Below are 23,829 nucleotides of genomic sequence, written 5' to 3' on the forward strand. Positions count from 1 at the left end.
CAGGACTCGCACAGAGCACCACAAATAAAAGAGATGCTGAACTTGTTCTGCTTCCGATTCATTTTTTAGATAATGTCTCATTAAAATCATCTCATATGCTTTCTTATTATGTCATTTACTGAAGCGCCACACTGTGATTTAACAAACCACTGATCTGTATTCAGGATTATGCATTTTGTAGCTGTTGCCCACAGGTGGCTGTGAGTCAGACTGTTTTCCTTTGATTTTTGCAGATATCTGCAGCATCACAAAGTACACATGCAAAAACATGATGTGTGCATTTTGTTGAATTTAATGCCTTTAAGTTTGCTCGCTTCTTTTTTCTGTTGTTTTATGTTATGCTAAAGGTTCATAAGGTGACAATCCCCCTTTAGTTTCTGATGGAGGACCTCACCTTTATAGTTTAACACATCCATTCCCATCAGCTACATGGCTGTTTGCAGAGAGCAGCTCTGTGTAGAATTTGCTGAACGTTACTGAAAAGACCCGGCTGTGTCTGTGCTCATAAATTAGCGCGGTGTTAATAGCCACAGAACTTTCCACTCCCTTCAGCACACTAATTTGACCCACTTAGTAAGTCTGGCCCAACTAACACAGCTTAATTAATCATCTATCATTCCTTCATACCTTGATGAGTTCGGTGTGCAAGCTCCTCCCCGAGTTCTCCAGCATGCTCTCGCCTTTACCTTGGCTGGCCGTGTCATCATCTGATTGAAAAGGACAATAACCACACATCAATACATGTAATCCACATGAATGCCTGTTCACCAATAACACCATGCACACCACAAGGGACTTGTGGTGTGCATGGAGCTTCCCTCCCTTAATGCTACTACTTCTTTTCTTCTCCACTTATCCAGTTTCCTCAGTTTTCTTTCTTTCCACACCATTCAGTAATATCAGAATTAGAATACTTTAATAATCCCTAAGGAAATTATATTATGCCAAGTTTTTGGCTAATAGCTCTTTTGATATCATCTTGGTTCAAAAATACTATTTTATGCCTGCCAGCGTGTTATCTTTGGCACTTCTAGTAGATTTAACAAAAGAAATGGGAATAAATTTGTTGTTTTTGCAACAGTCTGCAACAAAGTGCCTAAAGATACAATTTTAAAATGTTTATTTGCCTCTGTCTGCTCTATGTAGACACATTTATTTATCCCAAGTGTCTTTTTTATGGTTGATCGATTCACACGTCCGTGTAAAGGACCTAACAAAAAAATACTCCTCTGACAATGTTCAGTATTGAGTGCCCAAGAAAGACTTTGAAGGACCTTCAGAAAGTCTTGAGAACCATTATTCAAGTTCACTTGAATAGAAGTGAGCGGTGGCTCACGGTTGTTGCACAGTCCCGTATACACAAAGTCCATTGTTCCTCAGTTAGCTGATATACTAGCATGTTATTGTCTCAGGGGCTACAGGTGAAGGAGCCCGCCTGCTAATTGCATATGTGTGACTGTAACGTGGAAACCAATGGAAAAAAACATCACAGGCCTGTGGGTCAGAATCAGTGTACACTGACTATAAAACAATAGAAACGTTTCAATAAGACTATAAATACCATGTTGACTGAAAGATAAAGATAATGTGGACATGTAACTGCTCAATGTGTGGTAGAAGAGCTCACCAAGGACACAGTCCAGCGACTCAGCACCATTCCTCCTGTCCTGGCCAGCCTCTGTGCTGCTCTGCAGAGCCTGTTTCAGTGTGGCCACCCATTCCTCCATCTCTGCCTCACTGTCTGCAGCCAGGAAGTGGCTATAGCGGTCTTGCATCTTAAGCTCAAAGCCATTCCGCCGCATCTTGGGACTCTAAGGAAGAAACATCATTTTTCATTGATTTTAGAGTGGCAGGTGGAATCTGATGAGAATTAGAAGATCTTTGGTACAACTAAATAAGCTGTTAAAAGCGCAGCGTAGGGAATCAAATGTAATCAGAAGAATCTCAACTTTAATTCAGAAACAAACTGAGAGTCAATGCTATTCAGCCATATCCAAACAAAACCTGATTTCCATGCTAAACTCAAGCTTCCTCGTTAAATCCATGAGCCAGAATGAACTCCCTCACTCCCTCCATTCATTTTCTGAGCGTGCTCATTAAACTGAAAGCTTCCTGGCTGCTTGCTCAGGCAGGTCAGCCCTGTCTGAGGAGCAATCAAGGTACTAGGCTGTGCCATGAGCCAGCAACAGCTCTTCATAATCTGCTAGAAGCTGACGTTTCTGCCCAAGTCACTGGAATGCAGCAGATCTGCCCAATTAAAGCAGCCAAAAGCCCCCAAGGCAAAGTAAGACACGGAAACACGCTGAATTTCACGAGGATGGGAGCTCGTGCCAAGTTCTGAAAACTCGCAGTGAGCGCATGAGGGAAATAAACACAGTGAGTTTAATTAGGCACACCAACATGGTCACAAGAGAGAAAAAATCTTTATCCACTGCTGCTGGGTTCCGAATTGTACTGAGTATACCTGGATGACATCTATACAGGAGTCCAGGTAGATGGATCCTTTGGTTTCCTTGCAGTTTTTCTCATCCTTATAAGAGTTGAGGATGTAGGAGCCATCGGGGAGCTGAGACAGGTAGAAGTACCTCCTCTTGAACACCTGCAATGCACAGCAATCCAGAGCAAGTCAGGGAGACTGACAACTCATGACAGCAAAAATATGACACTATGACATGGGACTTCAAGCTCATGTGCTGCCTTGCTAATGTAGTTAAAATTCCAGAATGAAGGGCGGATACAGTGGATACTGCAAGTTATACAGCTGTTTCTTTTAGTACCAGCCTTTTGTTGCCCCTGTCCCAACTTTGGAGATGTGTTCCTGTTATCAAATTCCAAATTAGCTAATATTATTCTTAAAATGGTACCGTTTGTCAGTTCCAACATTTCATATACTTTCACTATCTGAGACTATGTCATCATTTAGGTTAGACAGCATTTCTAGTAGATAATGGCAGACAGCTTGTACACAAATTAAGGATGTGGTTTGGGGAAAGCCTCAGAGTATTTCTCATGTATTAATGAGAAGTGAATGAATTGAAAAAAAGAGGGAGGGGCACGAAAAAGAGAAAAAACAGCCTGTAGTGCCGGGGGTGGGTGTATATAGACAGAGAACTGGAGTGGGCATGCATCGAAGCGTAAATTCATATAAATTATCTCCAACTCTGTGTTCTTTTGTTCATAAATTACAGATTCATGAGATGTGCAAATCATTACATTCTGTTTTTATTTACATTTTACATACCACCCCAACTTTTTCAGAACTGGGTTTGTATGTTTCTCATGGCGCTACGTCTCATATGTTGCATGCTGAACTTGTTTGCACGATCCTACAGACATTCAAAACATTCTCAGTTCAATTCAGTTTAACTTTATTCATATACCACCGGTTCACAGTAACAGCAATTTCGAGGTAAATTATGTGGTAAGCTCAAGAATCAGAAATATATGAGTTTAAATCTAATCAGTCAGATTGATCAACCCTGTGAGGCACACGTGGCGACAGTGGGGAGGAAGAACTCCCTTTTAAAAGGAAGAGACTGAGAGCTAAGTGCTTCACTGGGAAAGTACGGGGTCTTTAAGAAATGATGTGGACTGATTATTCAGGACTATGAAATTAAGGGTTTATGCTGGGTGGGACGGTGTTACAGGATAAAGTCACATACAGCGGTGTATCATTTTTCAAGCATGACAAATGTCAGATGCACCTACGCTTCCATCCTGATCTCTACATGTTTGTGCTGTTTCACTTGTTGCTGTTATGCTGTGATAACAGACAGGAGCTCTGGTGCTGACTCACCCTCATGGAGACAGACAGGCTGCTGTTGATGTTGGCTTTCTGAAGCCAGCCCTGCTTCAAGATGCCTCCCCTCTGGGAGCACAGCGATGCCGAGTCCTGACACACAAACACAAACACTTGGCAATCAGCAAAGACGGATTTCATTACTGCGGTCGATTCACGTTAATGCTCCTTGCACATTAAACATTCACTGTACTTGTACACTGTTTGTAGTATTTTCTGACATGAAGAAACAATTATTTTTTCCTGTGGTTGTGAGAACTGTTTGTTGATTAGAGCAGAGCTGTATTAACTTTGTCAGTGAAAAAGCATGAACATAAATCAGTGTATGGGGAGAATTTCTTTGGGATCCCATAAAGTAGTTCATCATAATTCAGGCTTTGTCCTGTCAGTGTAACATCTCCATGTCATACAGTAAATATCATGGGACAGTTCATCACCACCACAGAAAACAAACACACTCACGACAAGGGAGCGACCTGTTAGTGATCACGCTCATACACACAAATGCACACACACGTAATGGTAATGCATCGGGCCACTCGAAGGAATACAACATGCAGAGGTCTAATTAACTTAATGTAAGCCTGGAACTAGAGAAAGAAATCATAACACAGACCAAGAAGGGTTCTTGTACCTTCTCTGACACACACCTCTCTGTCCTCCTGACAGCTGCAGCTCTCAAGTCTATACCTGCTATTCTCATCTACTGACTGAGTGCTATTACCCCATAAAGAGCAAACAATTTACTGGGAGGTCTGTATTAAGGTGCTACTATTCTTATCATCTTATCAACACATGGACGCACAAAAATGCAGAGATAAAATAACAGAAGCCTGAGCTGCCCTCCCTGCTCTCCCTGTGCAGCCAGCAGAGCAGCAGCATTTATTTGCCTTCAGTTAAATTTCCTCTGTCTAAGTTTATCTGCATCTGGCCTGAGGGTAGCAGGGGGAGGAGGATCGATGAGAGCTATTTATAGAAATTATAAGGGTTCTGGTTTCACTGGCCTGCAGTCAGTCTAAGAGGGGGTCGAACGACAAGCCGGAACGTGCAAGACACGGGTAATACCTGCTTCGCTGAGCAGAAGGCTTTGAAATTCTGAGCGAGATTTATAGAAGAGCGCTAAAAGCTGTGCATGTGCACACGACACAGTGTGTCCATAAAGGCCTAGTGAGTCAATAGCCTATCATTCCTCCTCCCTGCAGGGAACAACGTCTGTGATCTAACCACACTCAGGCCGCTCTACTCACCTCGTCTTTGGCATCTTCATCGATTTCGAACACATGAGCTGGCAGTTTGTCTGTCTTCAGGCCTTTGCTTTAAAAACACAAAACAGAGGGTGAATGGATGAAGCTGGCCTTTTCCCCCTCTGCTCAGGACAGCTACGTCACATATCTGGGTTCTTTATGTCTTTCTTGTTTGTAACACTAGATCAGATTACAGATTCCATCATGTCTTTATGTTCAAAAATACTTCTCAAAATTCATGGTTGCAGTGATAAAGCCATTTCCTCAGTAAGCTTTATCACCATGGAAATAAATTCTTTACATCTGGACTGCACCTGCTGTGTGGAGGAACATCTGGCTGAACATCAGAGCTACACTAACACATGGATCCAGCTGAGGAAATCCTCTGCTTGTTACACATCTGGCTGTTTTACCTTATTTTAACCTGTATATTTTCCCATATATCCAAACTACATTTTATTCAGTTTATTCCACTCATTTCTGTCTCATGTTCCTTACCTTGGCAACATGCGGAAGTCTCCAGAATAAGCCTCGTATTTGTAGTTGATTACGTGCCAGTCGGTGTTGTACATCCTAATGCACTGCAGAACACACAGAGCTGGATTAGCAGTGGATACGTTCAAATGGAACAAGGAAGCCATACCAGCAAGCAGACCTTTTTTTAATGACTGTAAATCACGGAGGAGGATTTTGGGGTGACAAATCCACCTCAATCATTTATTCATGAACTCAAAATACAAGCCTGCAAAGCATCAGATAGTTTTAAGTGGACTTTTTGTGTTTTTAATTCAGCACAGAACTGCACGCAAAAGTCTCCTGCAAGTCATCTGAATGGATCTTTGTTCAATAAATGCTGACCAAGCCCAGGGTCTGTTTTAACTACCCCTATGACAGTTGTTTCCGTGCTACATCGCAGTCATGACGGCTGGCAGATGAACACAGATTTAAAGCCTGGCAGAGCAGCAGCGTATGACTGCATCATGCCAGAGAAGTCTGTTTTTCATTGCTAATACAGTATTTCATCAGCGTAGCACGTGTTTACGACTGGACGGTGAGTACTCCCGTTTCTTTATGAGCTCCCAGTGAACACGTCAGGGTCAGTATCATGCAGGCTGGTGTGAAATCATCAAGAAACAGCCTGTTACGTTGATCATTTTTACTCGTATTCTTTACTGAGCAGATTGTAATTAATGATATATATGAATATATAATGCAAAATAACTGTAGTACCTCTTTGGCAAACAGACTCCTAGCCTCCCGCTCGGCATTCTGGGGCACAGAGGGAACAACGGTCCTCCTCTGCCGGGAGATCTGAGACTCCTGTACGCATGCAAACACAAAATGAGCCACATGTGAATTCACATGCATGGTGCATGATGGAATAGTTGTCATAGCATCAAACACGGGAAAAGAGAATGAGAGAAAACAGAACACAAAGATACAAAGAAACAAATTCTCTCAGGACGAAGGAGAAGAGTAGACACAAACAGATGCACCACTAGAACAAAACCACATGTGTCTGAAGCAACAGCAATAAATACCTGACTGGACCGTATGTGAGAGCTGGACTCAGCCGTGAATAACTGAGCCCAGTGTTTTGAGGATGTTCAGTGATTAATGATGGGAAAACGTCCTTTGGAAAGTGATAGTTCACAGCTCTTTGACTTGGACAGACTGAAAAAGCAGCTGATATTGGCTGTTTACTGTGGAAATTTCAGCGCAGGTGCTTTGAGCGTAACACATTTGTAAAAGATCCATAAATCACAGGCCGTAGGAGCCAAAGACAGAGGCAGCATATGCGACGGGTTCAGCCCTGCACTAGTTTATATTGCAAATGAGCACTTCCTTTAACTTTAACCTTCTGGGAGAATACTACTGTAACTCTTGAAATAACAGGAATGACTTGAGATTCTTTCAATGTTCAAATCGTTAGCTTTTAAAGTGCAACAACGGTAATTAAAGTCATATTGTCCTTGGATTTTTGCTATTTTTAAGGTGTAACATGGTTTTGAGACCCAAAACAGAGTTAAAGTTTAGCTAGCAATGGGCCACCTGTGATAATACGAAATAAACTGATAAGGATACTAAACTTAGAGCATAATAACAACTAAGCACCTGACAATACTGTAGATCTAAAGCTTATATTCCATGTAGCACAATAAAAAGAACTGTTTCAGATTACAGAAGAAATCTATACAAAATAACAGTTTAAACCTGTTATAAAAACAGCTGACACATGGTTATTCTGTGAGAAACTGCAGAAAGGATGGCGTGGACTCACCGAGACATCATCCACAGGGCAGAGCAGCAGGTCTCTGTAGGGGTCACTGTGGATCTGAGCCTTTCTCTGAAACACCACAGCCTCATAGTCGAGCGGTTCAATGATCTTTGGCTGCTCCTGGGGGGGGAGGATGGAAAGGACACCAACACATGTCATTTCAAATAAATCTTTCTTTTCTTTTTCTTTTCATTTTGACCTCATGCACCAATTATGTTTGTCTTTTCTGTGGTTCTGGTGGGCCCTGCACACCCCTGCTGTTTGAAAGCAGCTAACGAGTGTTCACCTTTGGAACTCCTCACCACCCATGCTTCAGCAGAGCCACAAGAGATTAAAGAGACAACCACAAAGTTCAGAGGGTTGTCACAGTGCAGCAAAACAGCTGCTGGGAGAAATGTGGGCTGATGGGGGTAAAAATAAAGCAAAAGATGACCAAAAAGGAAGAAACTAAAGATAAATTCTCAGGTAAGGACTGAAAGGGTAGCAAAGGCAACAACTTCATTGATTCATGAAGTCTGATAAAGCTTGACGAAGACATAATGAAACTAAAAAAAAGCAAGTTCAACCAAATACCACAACAAACTATCATGACTTCCTGTTTTAAGTTTCATAGAGAAGTAGATGACAACAAATGGGCCTTTCCATGGTGTCTTAAAGAGGCATGCAGCCTCTGTTCACTGTAGCTTTCCACAACTGGGTCAAAATGTGATCTCACATATAAATCTAGCCCACTTGGAAGGATTGAAAATTAATTCCAACAAAGTTCCATTTTAAGCTTGAGTTAAGCAGAGAGAAAAGTGATGAAAAGCTTAGCCCGACAAGCCTCTGGCTCAACGACACCATGCTGCTTGGAGGAAATCAGACTATATGGATTTGATCAGCGTCTGTGCCCCATTAGTGAGCCACTGCTACATAGTCTGATACACGCTTAGTGGGCAGACGCAGTGGGGAATCTAAGGAGCCGAGGCTGTAAAGAGCTGACTGAGCTTTACAGCTGGGAGAGAATGACTGAGCGATTTTCCACCTTGTACTCTGTCATATTTCCATTCATGTAGCTGAGATTAGAGCGTTGTGCTTCTATTGCAACAGAAAGGCAGTAGTTTGGCTCCTGCTTGCCCCCTTCTCTCTTCACTTTAAGTTAAGCCTATCATTAGGCTTGTTTACCTGTGCAATTATTCTGGCTGGATCCAAGCTCTCACATAGGCCTTTTGGAAATATCCAGCTTTATGATAAAATATAGCATTCATCCATTTGATTGCATGAAAAGAGCCTTAAAACATATTTTGCTCAATTTGAAAAAATATATATGTCTTCAGCAACATCTCATATATTGCTATACACTCCCTATTTACACAGTACTTTTACAGTGTTTGAAATATTTAAAGTTGAAGCTCAAACCAAAATGCCAGCTGTTTTTTGTATCATTTCCTCAAATTTCTTCCTGACATATTGGATATTTTTGGGCATATTACAATTTTCGAAAGTGCGCTGGATTTAGACAAGCGCAGATTTCTTCAGTTTAGTTAAGTACCGCTAAAAAGTGTGGGATCACTTTGCAATGCCCTTGTGTTTTGTTTTTAAAGAAAAGTGAAAAGGCAAGAAATAAGAACTTTGCTTGTAAGCTTGTTCAAAGAGCTGAGCTCAGAAAATCCATCCAAATGTGTTCACAGATTTGCAGACTAGCTCTAACTAGAACAGAGGGAAAAGTGTCCCTCAAATGATAACTTTATTAACTTTATTTTCAAAGAAACTAAAGATGATGCTCCAGACAAACAACTAGCTAAATCAGAATCCACTTTGGACAGGCTCCTGCTTATACATGAGCGCTACTGAGACTCTATCACTGCAGCCAGTGTCACAAATCATCTGATCCAGCTCTCCTAACACTTCCACGCTCTTACTTTAAAAAAAGATCTGATCTTGAACTTTGGAACAAGCATCCTCGGCCTATCAGGCTGAATGTGTTTGTTTCAAACTGCTGCTGAAAACACATTTTTACAGGTTTGCTTTACCTTATTCTTTTCCCCTTATTTTGGGCCACAGTTTACATCTATTTGTGTGTATGGAAGCATGTATGTTGGAATGAATGTGTTACCCTACAGCTGATTGTGTGTCTGTATGCTGGAACATGTATTCTGATCTTTACCATTTGGCTTTTATTGATACCGTGAAGCACTTTGTAAATCTGTGTTTTCGAATTTGCTGTACAAATAAAGTTATACAGAAATCATTTCAGATGTGCTAACACAGTCAGTTTGAGTTTTAACGTGGTAATTATTGCCATTTTGATCCATTTTATTTCATTTTAAATCAAAACAAATGCTTTTGGTTTTCTCCGTAACCCCAAATCTTCAAGTCGGAGTGCATGTTTCAGGAGTACAAGTCAGCTTCTTGAATATGGTGGCATCTGTGCATAAGCCATAAATGAAGAAAAAGTTCTCCCTTTTCAAAGTAACCAGTAATTTAGCCTGTGAAAGAAGTGTGGTACATGTACATGTTCCTTCACAATTTTCCACCAGAGCCTGACTTTCTTGGCAGTCCACACAAACCCTGTGTCTCGCATTTTTTAAACCACTAATTTAAATAAAAACTTCCTGACCCTAATGGTACTTGTGCTATGTGGATTTAAGTATTTTCCTATTTATGCTGCTACGTAGCATCCGTGCTATCGTTTTACATGCAGACCCAGCGGCAGCGAAACAACACCTACAAGTCTGGTATAACCATTACATATGGCTGTGCACCGCCCCTGCACCCAACACAGCAGCTCTGCTTCCTGTCATGTGCAACAAGCCTGAACCGCAACGCTACAAGTCAGAGGTGACAGGCTCGGCAGCACGCACTGCCTCCACTGCAACAGTGATCACGTTACAGACAGAAGGAGGGAGTAAGAGGAAGCAAGTTGTGAAGGAGCAAGTTCTGCTTTTACTGAAGAAGCTTTGCAGCCACAGGCGGTGTCACTGATTGAGAAACAGAGGGGCACAAAGAGAGCTGAAAACAATCAAAGGGATGTAGCGCAACACTTGGGTGTAGCTTGAAAGCAGTCGAGGCTCTTTCCCATCTAAACTGTTGCCACCTCCAATTAGGACGCACACTCACTTCTCTCAGCAATCAGTGAACTACATTCACTGTGTACAAAGCAAAACTCCCAGCCCGCCTCCATAGGACTACGATGATGACGATGATGATGGTGATGATGTTGGCCAGCATTTCCAGATGTCTGTGTCCCATTACGGTTCTGCAGATGTAAGGCACTTGCAACTCCAACGTGACCAAGTGGATTTCATTACTTTTAAGAGGGGAGCTTACACAGTATATACACACACTGACATTAGAGTCACATACAGCATAAAGCAGCTCCACTGTCCCACAGCTGACCCCACTAAGTGCTCCAATCTGTGTGTAAATGAGACGCACAGACATATGGAGCCGATAGCACATCTCCTTAATCTTACTTCCTGTCCGTTTAAAAAACAAACAAACAACAATTCCTAATCTTTAATCTTTACTTAATCTAGAAAAAAAACATATCTGTTCTTAGTTACACCTGTTTCTGTTCTCTGTTTTCTCCATAATTTCATGGGTTACAGGATATCTATAGAATTTATCAATAAATGTATCTATTTATTTATAGATTTCTGTATCGATTGTCTACAGAATATCTGACAACAATCCATGGAAACAAGATGCACTCAGGCATCTTGTTTTATTTAGATACCCAGATTATGACAAAGCTATATTTAAAATACCAATATGGTTCATATCCCATGCCAGTACCAATTCTTTTGTTTTTTTGTACAGTATTTCCCACACATAAAAACTCGCCAAAGACTAAACTTGGACAAGCATAATTAGCAACAACTTTTAGGGATTTTTTCCTCTTTTTTTAGCCACCTGAAAAATCACCATCCACAATCGATTTACTATAAGACAGTCACTCGCTTTATTTTGAAAGTTTAAGTTTTCCCTTATGACTGGTTCTCCAGTCTGACGGCTTTTGTGGCGGTGCTCGATATCTTTAGCCACTTTCCCACAGAGTCTATCACCCTGCAGTCAAATGGAGGCTAACTGCCAGCTGGCAATGGAATTCTTTCTTTTGCTCCAGAGCTCTGCTGGGAGCTGGCGGGCTGCTCTAACCTGCAATCCTTGGGGAGCTAGCGGATATGCAGCAATGCTCCTATTGGGACTACCATCAGATGCAGTCCAAGACCCTTAGAATGGGATCCATCTGAAGGATGTACTCAGTTATTAATTTTCAATTACTTGACCAATCAAATATCTCTTTAAAGAAGGAAAAAAATATTCCATTTATAAAATAGATTTTAAAAAATCTCTTTACTCTTCAACAGATAAATATTGGCCACTGACTTTGGAAAACTGCTACCTTATTTGTAGAAACGTTGATATGAGTCATCAACCCCCATATCTGCCAAAGCCGACATTCGGCCAATATATCGCTGGCTTCCTGAGCCACTAGTCCAAAATCCAAAGATATTTCATTTTCACATTTAAAAAGCTGGATTCCACACATTTTTATAGCTACTTCCCATTGCTCCCTTATTTCCCCAATGGGTCCCTACAGCAGATGGATCCTTATATTGGACTTATTTTTTCATCCATTGCAACCCTCCCATTTACTCAGGCTTGCCACCAACACGTGGGACACACTACCTTCTGACCCCCTGAGGCTGGGTTTGTGACTCCTCCTGGTCTCAAACCAGGGGACTTTTGCATGAAAGGCAAATGTGTGAACCACAGACACACCACAGATACCAGCAACTCCCAGTGGCTGTTTTCTAAAATTATAAATCACTGTGTACTTGTAATCAGATTACCTGAGAACACACAGCAGGACTCACGTTTATCAAGTCAGATTAAAAAACACCAGAGACACCGGCACAACACAGAGCGGTAATCACACGGTTTAAATTTTAGGATCAGTACGACATCACTGCCCAATTGGTTCAAAGCAATTTAATATAATAGAAAACAAAACACACACACAGATGTGGATTTGATAGCAGGACTTTCTAGGAACAGCAGGAAGCCCAATAACCACTAACACATCTCTAATGGGAATTTCCATGGAACACAGTTGGCCCAAGGCCAGAAAAAAACCCCACATGTTCTCCACTGTGTAGTTTCCTTTTAGTTTTTCTATGTTTTCTGTCATATATAATACTGTGCAAAAATCTTTGGCTTCCAAGGATCCAGATTCTGTTGCATTTTTTTAAACTGGTCTCGACCGATAGTTCTCCAAGCTTTCTGAAGGTCCTTAAAGTCTTGATTTGGACACTGGGTGCTTTTTCTTGTATTTTAGCACTTGAGCATTTTCAGAGGATTGCTTTGTTTGTTTGCTTTGTTAACCCACATAACGCTGGCATATAAATCATTCAAGCATAAAACAGGTACCTAATCCAGGGGATGTCTGCACAGACAGCTTAGCAAAGAACCAATTTTAATGTTGGTAATTACAGCCTGTCGCAAAAACATAGAATTTGTTCCCATTTCTTTTGTTGAATCTATGAAAAATATCAAAGATAACACAAACATAAAACTGTAGTTTTTTATGTCAATTCCAACAAGGGTATTCCCAAAAGCCTATTAGCTAAAAACTTGGTATATTTCAACATAGTTTGCAGTATGTCCTTAAAAAAATTGAAGGAAAGTGGACAAATGGAGGATAAGCGAGAAAGTATCAGGACTAAAAAGCTGTTTACACCAGTCATGTCCTTAAGAAACAGTAAGTCCAACAAAGACCTGACATAGGACCTGAGAGACACATCTGGGCCTTCAGCTGATTAATCGACTGTTTGTTGAAACGTCATCAGCAATGATCTCATAGAAGAGTGACTGTCATGAAGCCACTCTTAGAGAAGGGAAATGGGGAGAAAAGGCTGGAGTATGTCAAATTACACAATGCTCAAAATCAAGCAAGCTGTAAAAACAGGTCTTCTCAAGAGATGAGAAAAAGCCAGATGATTTCAGGAGAGAAGTCCAATAGTGAGTTTTTACAGCCATGTGCAAAACACAGCAGAGGCTCTATTAAGAGTTTGAGACTGCATGTCAGTAGCTGGCATTTGGGATCCTGTCAAATTGATGAATTTATGAAGGCAGAAAAAAACCCATTAGATTTTAATCCACCATGCAATACCATCACACAAAATAACTCTATAAGTCATGGATGGAACTCCAGTTCCCAAACCTCAACATGACTGAAGCAGTGTTTCGACAGTTAAGGAACCAACCTTAAGCAACCAATAACCACAGAAGAGCTCTGAATGTTCTTCAAGACGGTTGGAGAACCATTCCTACTTAAAGAATTTACTACTACTTAAAGAACAAACTGTTTTTGCCTTATATATGTAGAGAAAAGGTCAAAACAACTTTTTTCAGATAGTGAGGGGCTTCCTCAAGGCCCAGCATAAATACTGATTATTTGAAATGAATTACAGAAAGCTACTCTAGCAAGAATAAAAATATGGAGCCTGTAATGGGTATCATAGCCCAACTTTAAGTTTTATTCAACATTCTCCTTAGAAACTGATAAGATAGTTCTTTTTTTCCTGTTCAGGCCCAGAAGTAGAGTCCTCTTCCAATAAGACCAACTCTGCTGAGACTAAGCTAAGAATGAATCCGCAGACACAGTCACAGAGGATGCATTGGTCACAGCATGCCCAAGGGAATCCCCATGTGAAATTAGCACAGGCCATGCACCCTCCACAAAACAGCATTTGTTCTCAGCTGCAGCCCAACCTTAAAACAGGAAACAGTAGACATACACACAGCCACACAACACTCTCACCTCTGTAAAAAGAAAAACAATCAGTGCCTTATCACAGGGTTTTTACACTTGGAAACGCCTTACATCACGCAACTCAAGATGAGCATCATAAGACTGATCTCAAGTGGAACAAGAGTTTATCTCTTATCCAAACTAATCTAGAACTAAAAGGCCAAAGATGCAAGAGAGCGTCTGAAGCCGCAGTCACACAAACACAAAGCGGATGAGTTAGCAGATGCATTTTGTTAAAAGAAAAAAGAAAAAGAAAACAAGACATCATTAGGCAAGCCTTAATGCTGCGCTGACATCACTGTGGTTTAACTTCAATAGAAATGTCACGCCTTCGATATACTGATATGAAAATCATCCCCTGACACACAAATGCTGCATCAGCAGGATACTAAACGCTGTTCATTTCAAGCCACTGCGCCTAATCCCTCATTATTACAGTCCGAGCCAATGACAGCCACCAGCACAGACATTCATTCAAAGAACACCTTCTGCTTTGCACAACCATCGAGACAAATGTTATAAAGGCAATAACGGAGACAGGCTTCTCTATGCACAATGTGAGCAATTTCCAGCAGAAACAGAGGCGAGCACTCAAAGCCAGACACAGACGCACTGCTCCAAGGCAAGGACAGGGAAGCCATGCTGCTGCAGCTGTCCAACTGGCACTGCTCTTCATCCGCCAGCACACAAAAGGAGCCGCACAGGGCTGAGAAAGCCTGTGTGCTGGAGGACACTGTGATTTTATTTATTTATTTTAAATGAAGGCCGTTTAGAAAAACCAAGCCAACATGTGGGGTGGATTTAAAGCATATACCTGCTCCCACAGTGACCCTGGTTTAAGCCTTTGCACAGGTTGTAGCAGTGGCAGTAATGCAGACATACCAGGGCTTTACAGAAAGATGTAATAATGAGGACACGGACGGAGCGCGAAAACTCACAAAACAGACATAAAAGTCCAGGAAGAAGAGCAGCCACCTAGAAAGGAGGACTAGCCCGTATAGGCTTATCCTCCCCGAGGAGGGCAGAGTGGAGGGGGGTGGAGGGGGTCGGCTATGAGTTACATTATCCCTAGTAGCTAAAATGACCGGTTCACAGCCAGCCTTTAAAAAGCTCCGCTCACCACAAGGTCCACGGTGGTCCTCACAGCCTCCGACACGCTCTGTCTGACTTCCGCGGCCGTCCCGGGTTTGCTCAGCCTCTTTGTGAATTTTCGCACCTCAGACATTTCGCTCCCCTTTTAGATAAATAAAAATCCTCTTCCTCTTCTTCTTCGGATATGAGCATGCCGCGGTACCGGACGGAGCGGCAGCAGCGCTGTTTCCTGACAGCCAGATGTGAGACGGCGCTGGAGGTGAACCAGCCAGCGGTTCACGTCGCGAGGCGGGGCCGTAGCTGCTGGTGCTGCTGCCACCGCTGTTGCTGATGATGTTGGAAGGAGACCAAAGAGGGGCTGACAGCGTGAGATGCTTCACTCGGACCCACTTCCGTTTCTCCCGCCCCGGCGGAGAGCAGATTCAAAGATCGTCAGTGTGAGATGATAACACGGTCCACATACAAGGACTGCAAACACAGGTCGCATTTGGAGAGTTGATTAAATTCTTTTAGCGTCCCACGTGGGCTTTTTAGGTATTACTTATTCTTGAAAAAAAAAAGCCTGAAATTTACATTAACTAGGATAAGAGACAAAAAGAACGACAGTAGAAGTCCATAAATAAAATACCACAAAAACGAGATTGTGCTTTACAGAAAGGCACATTTAAATTCCAGGTCTCCAAAAACAAACAAAAAAAACCAAAACAATATCAGTTTCAAAATACACGAGAAGCTCAAAACTGTGTTTTGTTGTGTTAACTATTTATTGTGGAAATTAAAAATCACAGTGATTTATTGGTCATTAAAATGTATTCAGAATTTTCAAATTGATAATGATTCGTCTCATAAGTCAGCTCTACCAGCTATCCACTGTGCAACAATTTTATTTTGAATCTTTTAGAGGAGTTTGTTGTTGTCAATGATGTTTATCAAGACACACAAAAGAACAAAAAAAAGTGGTGCTCAGAAAAGGAAGGAAGGAGAGAAGAGAGCAGGATGACTTTAGACTTTAGTGGTGTTATCAAGGACTGTACTGAGTGCAAAGCTGAACAGATGAAGTTCTGAGAGATGAGTAGTTTGTCTTTGTGTTTTTATAGAAGACTGAAACATTACTGTTTCCCCTTCATCCAAATATAAACACACACACACACAGAATGTGGGATTCTGCATTGGTTTTGGTATAACGTGGGGGTAAGGGCACAGAAAAATATCCCCCCTGGCCCATCACAGAGTTGTTACGCCCATGGTTTGATGTCTGTATACATTATGTTTCCGGTAACATCCACCCACTTAACAAGGGTACAGCTCCACAGCAAATTGTCTGTTTGTCTCTATTGGACTTTTGAAAATTTTAACTTTGTGATGTTTAATCTTTTTATTGTATATCCAACATGTTTGTCAGTACTGCTGGAATTTGTGGATTTCCCCCTGGATATCTATCTATCTATCTATCTATCTATCTATCTATCTATCTATCTATCTTTGTTATTAAGAGCAGATGCTCTTCACCTAATCACTGAGACAGCTATGGATGTGTGCACAATGCCCACCCAATGTTGATCAAACCTTTTGTTTCAGAGGGGCAGCCAATGGGTAGAAGTTTGGTTTAAACGGAGGAGGAAGGGAGCTAAGAAGGGGTTGTGCAGAGGTCGGGAATAAAACAAACAAGGACTATTTTGAACTGTGCAAAACTGCTCCATAAGAGTTAAAGAATGCCGGGAATAAATGAAGTATGTGTCCCCTTTATATATGCTTATTAGAGCGAATCTTGTGACATCTGAAGTATTAGTACACAGGAATTTGGCTCATTTGACGTCTTGGATTATAAAACATTGTTCCTAAGATGTAAAACAGGTTGTTTATCAGTTACCGAATCTCATCCTTCAGGAGCAATCACTGGCTCCATGTAAAGCTAATACTACACTGCCACCTAATGGACTATTCCACGAACTGCAGCAAACGAAGTGCCACCTGTAGTCTGCAGCGGTTCAGTTTTGTTTGAATGTTCAGTTTAGCAGTGAGGGAGGGCGCTTGTTTCAGTTAGTCTTTTTTAAACTTTTTATTATAATATAAGGTTACGTTGTCAGGGGCATCGTTTAAGAGGTACAAAGCTATTTATGAAAGCAGCTGACTCACACTCATGTTAATGTCCCACTGCATGCACTTCAGTTTTCTTGTGCTGACAAAGTTTATATTTCATTTGGGATCAAGTGTTGACACATGAGGGCCAGCCTATACAAAAGGATGCTGTGTGCCTGTCAGGACCTGCAGTGAGAGAAGCCGTCAGCGCAAAGAAACACAATGATATGAACACAGGCTGTTAGTAAGTTTAATAACTGAATTGAAAATTTATATTACATAGTTACATAAACTGTTAAAGGAAGACTTTTATCTTCAGACAACGTTGGACCGAGGCACTGAATAGATGCTTCACTCATGCCTCTGCCATCTACAACTGACACGCAGACATACTTTTCAGTGTCCATATAGATGTATGAATTTCCACTAATAATAATAATAACAATAATGTCAATATTAGAAAGCAATTCAAAATGTTAAAATAGCCACATGAAAGATATTATAAGTTTATTGTAGCAGTGCATCTTATTCAAATGAATAGAAATGAAGCTTTATTAATCTCTGCATTACTCATAAACATGTGGAGGTCATGCAAACATTTTGTCCAGCAAAGGTTTCGGAGTCAACTTAATGCAGATCCAGAATTTTTGGAAGGATTCTTTATGACTGCAGGGCGATTTAAAAAATGCAATTTTGCATCTTATTGTCACAAATTCATATTCATGCCCTCATCATGATGATCTCAGCAAAGTATCAATAATTAATCCAGATACAGGCGTCCTTCTGAATCAATGGACTCAGCTCAATGATGTCAAAGGACGTTGCAGCTCTGGTAGAGGGAAGAAGAATCAGACTGTTTCTGTCTTGAACTGTGAATCATGCAATGCTGCCCTAGTCTGAGGATAAAAGCGTGGGGCTGGAAATGAACAAAGCAGGTTTAAACTAAAAAGCCTGAACCACTTCAGTGGCACTTTCAGGAGCCCTCAGTTATCTGAAATAATATGGACATGCTACAAAGTTACTGCAGGCTAAAGGCCCACAGTTTGTGTCCAACAATTAAAAGCCAGCATGTCGTTCTGTGGAATTCCAGAGCAGGATGAGGGCAAGGCTGGCGTGTGTCAGCATCAGATACGGCCTTCACTTAGTCATTATACTGGGTGAATTCCTTCAGTGCCCAGTTCTTCATCTCTATCTCCTGCCGTAATCTGCAGTACTCCTCGGCCAGCGCCTCAAAGTCTTTTCCCAAGATCTCGAAGGAGGCCAGCTTTAACTCGACAGACTGCTTTTCCGCTTTACACGCCTTCAGCTCAGACTCCAGCTTCTCCCTGAAAATGAGATCCGACGAGCTGGTTAGGTTTGGACAAAGGGATCAGTCAGAATGTAGCTTCAACAGAAGAATTTTAGTCTTGCCTTATTTTTCTGTGAGCAGATATCGAATCAGGTGTGTATGTATCCAGCTGGATTTCCACCATCTCCGCCCTTTAAAAATGAACATGAGAAACAGGAATGTGTGTATAGTTAAAGCATCTCATTTTTGACTATGAGTCACTACTGGAAGAACATTCTGACTATCAGCACTAGATTAAAACATTCTTAGCATGAAATGCAGTCCAGCTATCTGATTTACGAAAGCGTTAGAGTAATGCAAATGGGCTTATATAGAAACTAAGTCTGATGTACTGAAGCACTGAAAACGGCTTACTTTATCTTCTGCAAGATTAATTCACATTTGCCTTCAAAGTAATCCAATTTCTTCCTGTCCAGATCTGTCTGGATCTTTAGTCTGTGGTTCAAGATGAAAGACTGGAGAAGCTGAATGCACTTTGTCAGCTCCTGTGTATGAAAAGAGCAAACAGTGACTAAGCAAACAGAACACATTTACGCATTTCATGCAGCTTAATGTGGCGAGTACATTTCCTCGAAGCATATCCTTATTTTGCCCCCCTCCCCAAATGCCTCGACCAATTCATGTTTGCAGTGCTATCACTTTAAAAAGAAGCTAGTTAGCACTGTGATTTTGTGGCTTGCAAGCTTTCTTATTACTACTAGAGCCCCGTGTTTTTGGCTTTCTAACCCGAGCATTTTAAAACCATGCTTTATCAAATCTGACTGTGGTTCAAGTTGGTTTATATAGTAGTTTAAAATAACTATCCAAGGTATTACCAAGGTAGCTGCTGTGTCGTGACTTGCTCATATCAGGACTTTGTAATACATTTTAATTCCATCAAAATAAAAAAGCAGAACCAGACAACAATGATTGACTGTGGCAGTATTTCCTCAAGGATGCCTTATAAATGTTGGTCTCAGGATAACAACCACTTAGTCAAGTCAGGATGAGCATTTTGATGAATGATGCAGTGTGCAGAAAATCTCAGGTGCAGGATTCATGGATCCAGCTTTTTCCACTTCTAATAAGACACCAATACTTTGGCTTCAGGTGTCTGCTAATCCACTGTCAGTGTTAATGTAATGAGCTGAATCCCTCACTCAAAGAAAGAGCCTGGGATGATTGATGTATGCATAAAACTTACTTTTTTTCTTAACTTTGTAGTAAAAATTTAATGAGAGAAATAAAATAAAATGTAACAAAATTAAATCTAAGAATAGAAATTCAATATACTGGTATTCATTAGTAAAATTATAGCGTTACAGTAAACACAGAACATAGAACTGCATGGAATAGACTGGCCTGTTGTACTTTTGTGAGTCCTGATCGATATCTCCACTAAAAGCATTCCCTTACAGTGAGGTAGAGCTCAGTCTGTCTCTGCAGAAGAACTGTGTTTTCTCTGCACGTCTCCTTCAGACTTTCTGCTCTTTTCTTCTCTTTGTCCATCTGTGCTGACAGATGAGACAGCTTGGTCATCTTTAGACCCTCGCTCTCATTCTCTAGAAGAGATCACAAAATAGCAGGTTAGTCATCGTGTCGAGCAAACAGAATGACATGGTATGAAGTGATGTGGTGAAAGTGTTTTTAGCTGCTGTACCCCATTCAGGCTGATAGTAAGAGAGAAGACTCAGACACTTTTCTTTGAGATGTTTCTCCAGCTGTCTTGGTAGACCCTGTTTCATTCTTTGTACATTCTAGTAAAGAAAATACAGCGTGGGCATGAGGAAAGCATTTGTAGTTTTAATTTGTTATAAAAAAAGAAAAAGAAGATTTTTCCCAAACAGGTCTGGTGGTGTGCATGCTTTTATCAGTTTAAGCTAAACAAATACAGCACATCTTAAACAGATTTTAACTTGCATGTACTGGATTTTATGATTCACCTTCTCGGAAGGCATGAGCTCCATCACGAGCTGGGGGGTCAGGCCCAGGACCGACGGCTGGTCCTGGTTTGTTGTGTTACTGGGATCCAACTGCCTGACACACTGAGCCACCAGTAGACACCTCTCCATCGTCTCATAGAACTACACAGGAACAAACACACATTGTTTCTTTGTTATATGTATTTTTTTAAGACCATCATTAGTAAGAGTCTCCTAATCAATTGAAAACTCCATGTGATAACTCTTATCTATAAATATAAACTGACCATTTATCTATAAAAACCATTCAATAAAGTAGTTTCAGCCATACAGTGAAGTGAAAGTGTGCTCAAAACTTGACAAAGAACATACAACGAATGCTTGTTAACCTGTCCATAGCTCACTGATAGCTGTTTATGCACTTTTAAACTGTGTAAAGAAGTGAAATGTACCATGTTCTGGTCAGGGGGTACAGTGGCATGGTGCTTCCTGACACAGTGGTTCTGGATCATCTCCTGCAGTCCTCTGTGCAGGCTCTCAGAGCGCAGCCATTGAAGTTTTTGAATCTGCAGCTTCTTTTCAGCCTGGGAAAAAAACCCCAAAACACTCACACATGTAAGGACTCACACAGTACCTCACAAAATCAGTCAGATCCTGTTCCTGCTCTATTAAGAAGGTTTAACAAACTTGGAGCCAGACAGTAAACACTGAGACAGGAACCTCTGAGATTTAGAGTCCAGAACAGCTGATCAGGCTTAGGTAACGATGAGTCGCTCCATCTTGAATTAAGCACCTTTATGGGTGCTGGAAAAATAAACCAAAGCATTAATGGTAACCCCGTAAATAAAGATCAGGGTCTCTATCTGAATTCAGTTTCATTTTTAAATGCAATCGTTCACCTGTTACCTGACGAGGTTATAGGAGATGAATATAAAATGTAATACAAATATTGGACCAAACATAAAAGAGTTCTGTGATTTTAACATTGTAGTCCGACCTGAAACTTCCAGTTTACATGTAAAAACCTGACTCTGTGGCCTCTGATGACCAATCCAATGCAAAAAAGATTTTGAAATGAAATATTGTCACAACATATTCAGAGTGTATTCACAAAACCTATTGTAAGATACAATTAGTCCAGCTTTTTAGTCCATGTAACTAAAAAGGTGGACTGTAATGCTCACATGTTAAGAGCTTAACATCTGGCTATCCACACAGCTCTTTCAGGTTTTGCAGGAGAAAATTTGCCAGTGAGCAGGTTAGTCGAACAAAATCTGTTCCTCTGGTAAACGACACAGAGGTTAAGTTAGCTCTCTTAAAACTATAAATAAACAAACAGCTTCTTTTATTCCAGTATTTTTCAGTTTTTTAAAAAGACTGTTCTCTTGAACAGAGAAAGGGTCGATCCATGTTGTTGCAATTCTTAGCGCTCTCCAGTAGAGGTCGGTAAGTCACAGACTATTTACTGAATCATAATGACTGGACTAAAATCTCATAGCTATAGAGGTGTGACAAATTATGACTCCTCATTTCTGAAAAGTACAAGACAAAAAAAAAAAAATACAAGAAAAACTGTTCCATGACCCAGTTTGAATTATTATTATTTTTACTCTAAACTGATTAACTTCTGTGTTGATAAAAACAAATAGGAACTTAACGACAGACACCTTGTCCAGCTCTGTTTTCAGCGGAGCGGTGAGTCCGGTTTGATCCACATGCTGTGCCAGAGTGGCCAGGAGTTTACAAAACTGCGGGTTCTGGATCAGATCTTCTTCAGTCATGTGACACAGTGGGAAGGAGGCGAGGACTGAGGGTAAAGGCACAAAATGCAGAGAAGTAAACCAAACTAAGTAAATTTGGCAAGAAAATAAAGCAAAAAGAGCCTACTTTTCGTATTTAACAATAAAATCGTTATTTATACATTAATAGATAATACTTTAAACTACGTTAATTTATTACATCTACTTTCTGTTATTACTACAACAGATACTAGCAGATACGCAGTCCACTTGTTTTCTTACCCTGTTGATGCAAACTGTCGCCCTTCCCAAGCGACGATATCTTTGCTGTCTCGGTACTACCGGACATTTTCCAATTAATTATGGTCCTTGGTATCCAAACAAATAGGAGGTTTGTGGATTTTTGAACTATTTCTTTCAAACACGAAGACGAGCTGAAAAATTAAACACGTACTTCCTGGATCAAATTGCGCGCGTCTGCCGGAAGCCTTCCTATTGGCTAACTAGACCACGTGGTCATACAGCATTCCCTGGGAGACGGCAGTGTGCTATTCACGAGAGCATGAGGTGTAGAAGCGGAAAATATTGAGATTTTCATCTTTTCCCATTAACAACAAAATGTCCTTTGGCATTAATATTAATAAAGTGATATGGCTTAAGATAAAACTGAATGTTTTCAAAATAAACTCAATAAACCTCCGTGTATTATTGTTAAACAACAATTACAGTAACAACAACTGGAAGCTAAAGAGCGTATTTGGCCATTATGACACTATCAGAATATTCTCTTTCTTTTTCCTCTTCTATTTGTGTCCTTTGCTCCACGATATTCTTTTTATTTCAAATTTTCCTGTTGTACTTTAAATTGTATCACGTTTTTAGTTCATTTCTTGTTTATTTGTTTTTTTAAATTTATTTTTAATCTTCACTTTTTGCTTACTGCTCACTTGGTTTGTTTGCTTCACTATCTGCCTGTATCTGACTGTGCATAACCTCCGATTAAAGATGTTGGACTTTTGCTTTTGTCTCCTGTGTCTGACCTCTGGGTCCCCTTTCCCTGTGTTCCTCATAATTAGCAGCTTATCCATCTACAAACAGGTATTTCACAACCACATGACAGAGGATAAGGCATGCACTGCTGTGTCTCTGGGCTTTCCTTGAACAAGCAGTTAATAAAATTCATGAATAATCAAAATGTGGTTTGACTCTTACAGTTCGATTTTGGGGAGTAAAATCAATAAATGACTCAAAGTATGTGTATATGATCAAATTATATATGGTCAACTATGTGCTGCATGTTAGGTGGAGAGGGTGTTCATTGGACAGAGATGGGATTCTCATGTTTTCATGCTGGCTATCAGTCTCCTCCTCCTTAAGATGATTTTGTTTTCATGCCCTGGGCTTGTATGATCACCTCACACCACGGCGGTTGCTGGCAGCAGAACTGACATCGCTTTGAACCTCCAAGGAGAGATGATATTGGAAGCAGATGTCTCATTGTGCTTTAATAAATGACAATCAAGTTTTTACATTCCACTAAATGTGGGGGATTG

The 23,829-nt window shown here is 40.8% G+C and overlaps 2 protein-coding genes across 2 annotated transcripts in view; both read right to left on the reverse strand.

Annotated features, from left to right (window-relative positions):
- Positions 1-15,597, reverse strand: part of dock11 (dedicator of cytokinesis 11) — an 87,926-nt gene extending 72,329 nt beyond the window's left edge. The window contains exons 1-9 of the mRNA XM_019350017.2: positions 15,238-15,597; positions 7,325-7,441; positions 6,274-6,363; positions 5,542-5,624; positions 5,047-5,113; positions 3,797-3,892; positions 2,465-2,599; positions 1,628-1,811; positions 628-707 (exon numbers count right to left, since the gene is read on the reverse strand). Coding sequence (XP_019205562.1) covers positions 628-707; positions 1,628-1,811; positions 2,465-2,599; positions 3,797-3,892; positions 5,047-5,113; positions 5,542-5,624; positions 6,274-6,363; positions 7,325-7,441; positions 15,238-15,342 — 957 coding nt within the window. The 5' untranslated portion in view covers positions 15,343-15,597. The remainder of the gene's footprint in view (positions 1-627; positions 708-1,627; positions 1,812-2,464; positions 2,600-3,796; positions 3,893-5,046; positions 5,114-5,541; positions 5,625-6,273; positions 6,364-7,324; positions 7,442-15,237) is intronic.
- A 1,927-nt stretch (positions 15,598-17,524) lies between these two features.
- Positions 17,525-22,771, reverse strand: haus4 (HAUS augmin-like complex, subunit 4). Its single transcript, XM_005455207.3, has 9 exons — positions 22,559-22,771; positions 22,205-22,344; positions 20,990-21,121; positions 20,559-20,699; positions 20,276-20,372; positions 20,032-20,177; positions 18,991-19,121; positions 18,699-18,767; positions 17,525-18,613 (listed from the first exon to the last, which is right to left on the reverse strand). The coding sequence occupies exons 1-9, from the start codon at positions 22,623-22,625 to the stop codon at positions 18,430-18,432; spliced, it is 1,107 nt and encodes a 368-aa protein (XP_005455264.1). The 5' UTR covers positions 22,626-22,771; the 3' UTR covers positions 17,525-18,429.
- Between the last annotated feature and the right edge of the window lie 1,058 nt (positions 22,772-23,829).

The sequence above is a fragment of the Oreochromis niloticus genome, linkage group LG3 (genome assembly GCF_001858045.2).
Source record: "Oreochromis niloticus isolate F11D_XX linkage group LG3, O_niloticus_UMD_NMBU, whole genome shotgun sequence".
In the NCBI taxonomy this organism is placed as follows: Eukaryota; Metazoa; Chordata; class Actinopteri; order Cichliformes; family Cichlidae; genus Oreochromis; species Oreochromis niloticus.

What these genes read in the sequence shown, in the direction of transcription:
- haus4 (XM_005455207.3), bottom strand. Translation starts at nt 22,625, where the DNA reads ATGTCCGGTAGTACCGAGACAGCAAAGATATCGTCGCTTGGGAAGGGC. An exon ending in AGCTCATGCCTTCCGAGAAG is followed by an intron (nt 20,373 to 20,558) that starts GTGAATCATAAA and finishes TTTCTTTACTAG; the next exon opens with AATGTACAAAGAATGAAACA. An exon ending in TCTGCTCACAGAAAAATAAG is followed by an intron (nt 18,614 to 18,698) that starts GCAAGACTAAAA and finishes TCTCATTTTCAG; the next exon opens with GGAGAAGCTGGAGTCTGAGC.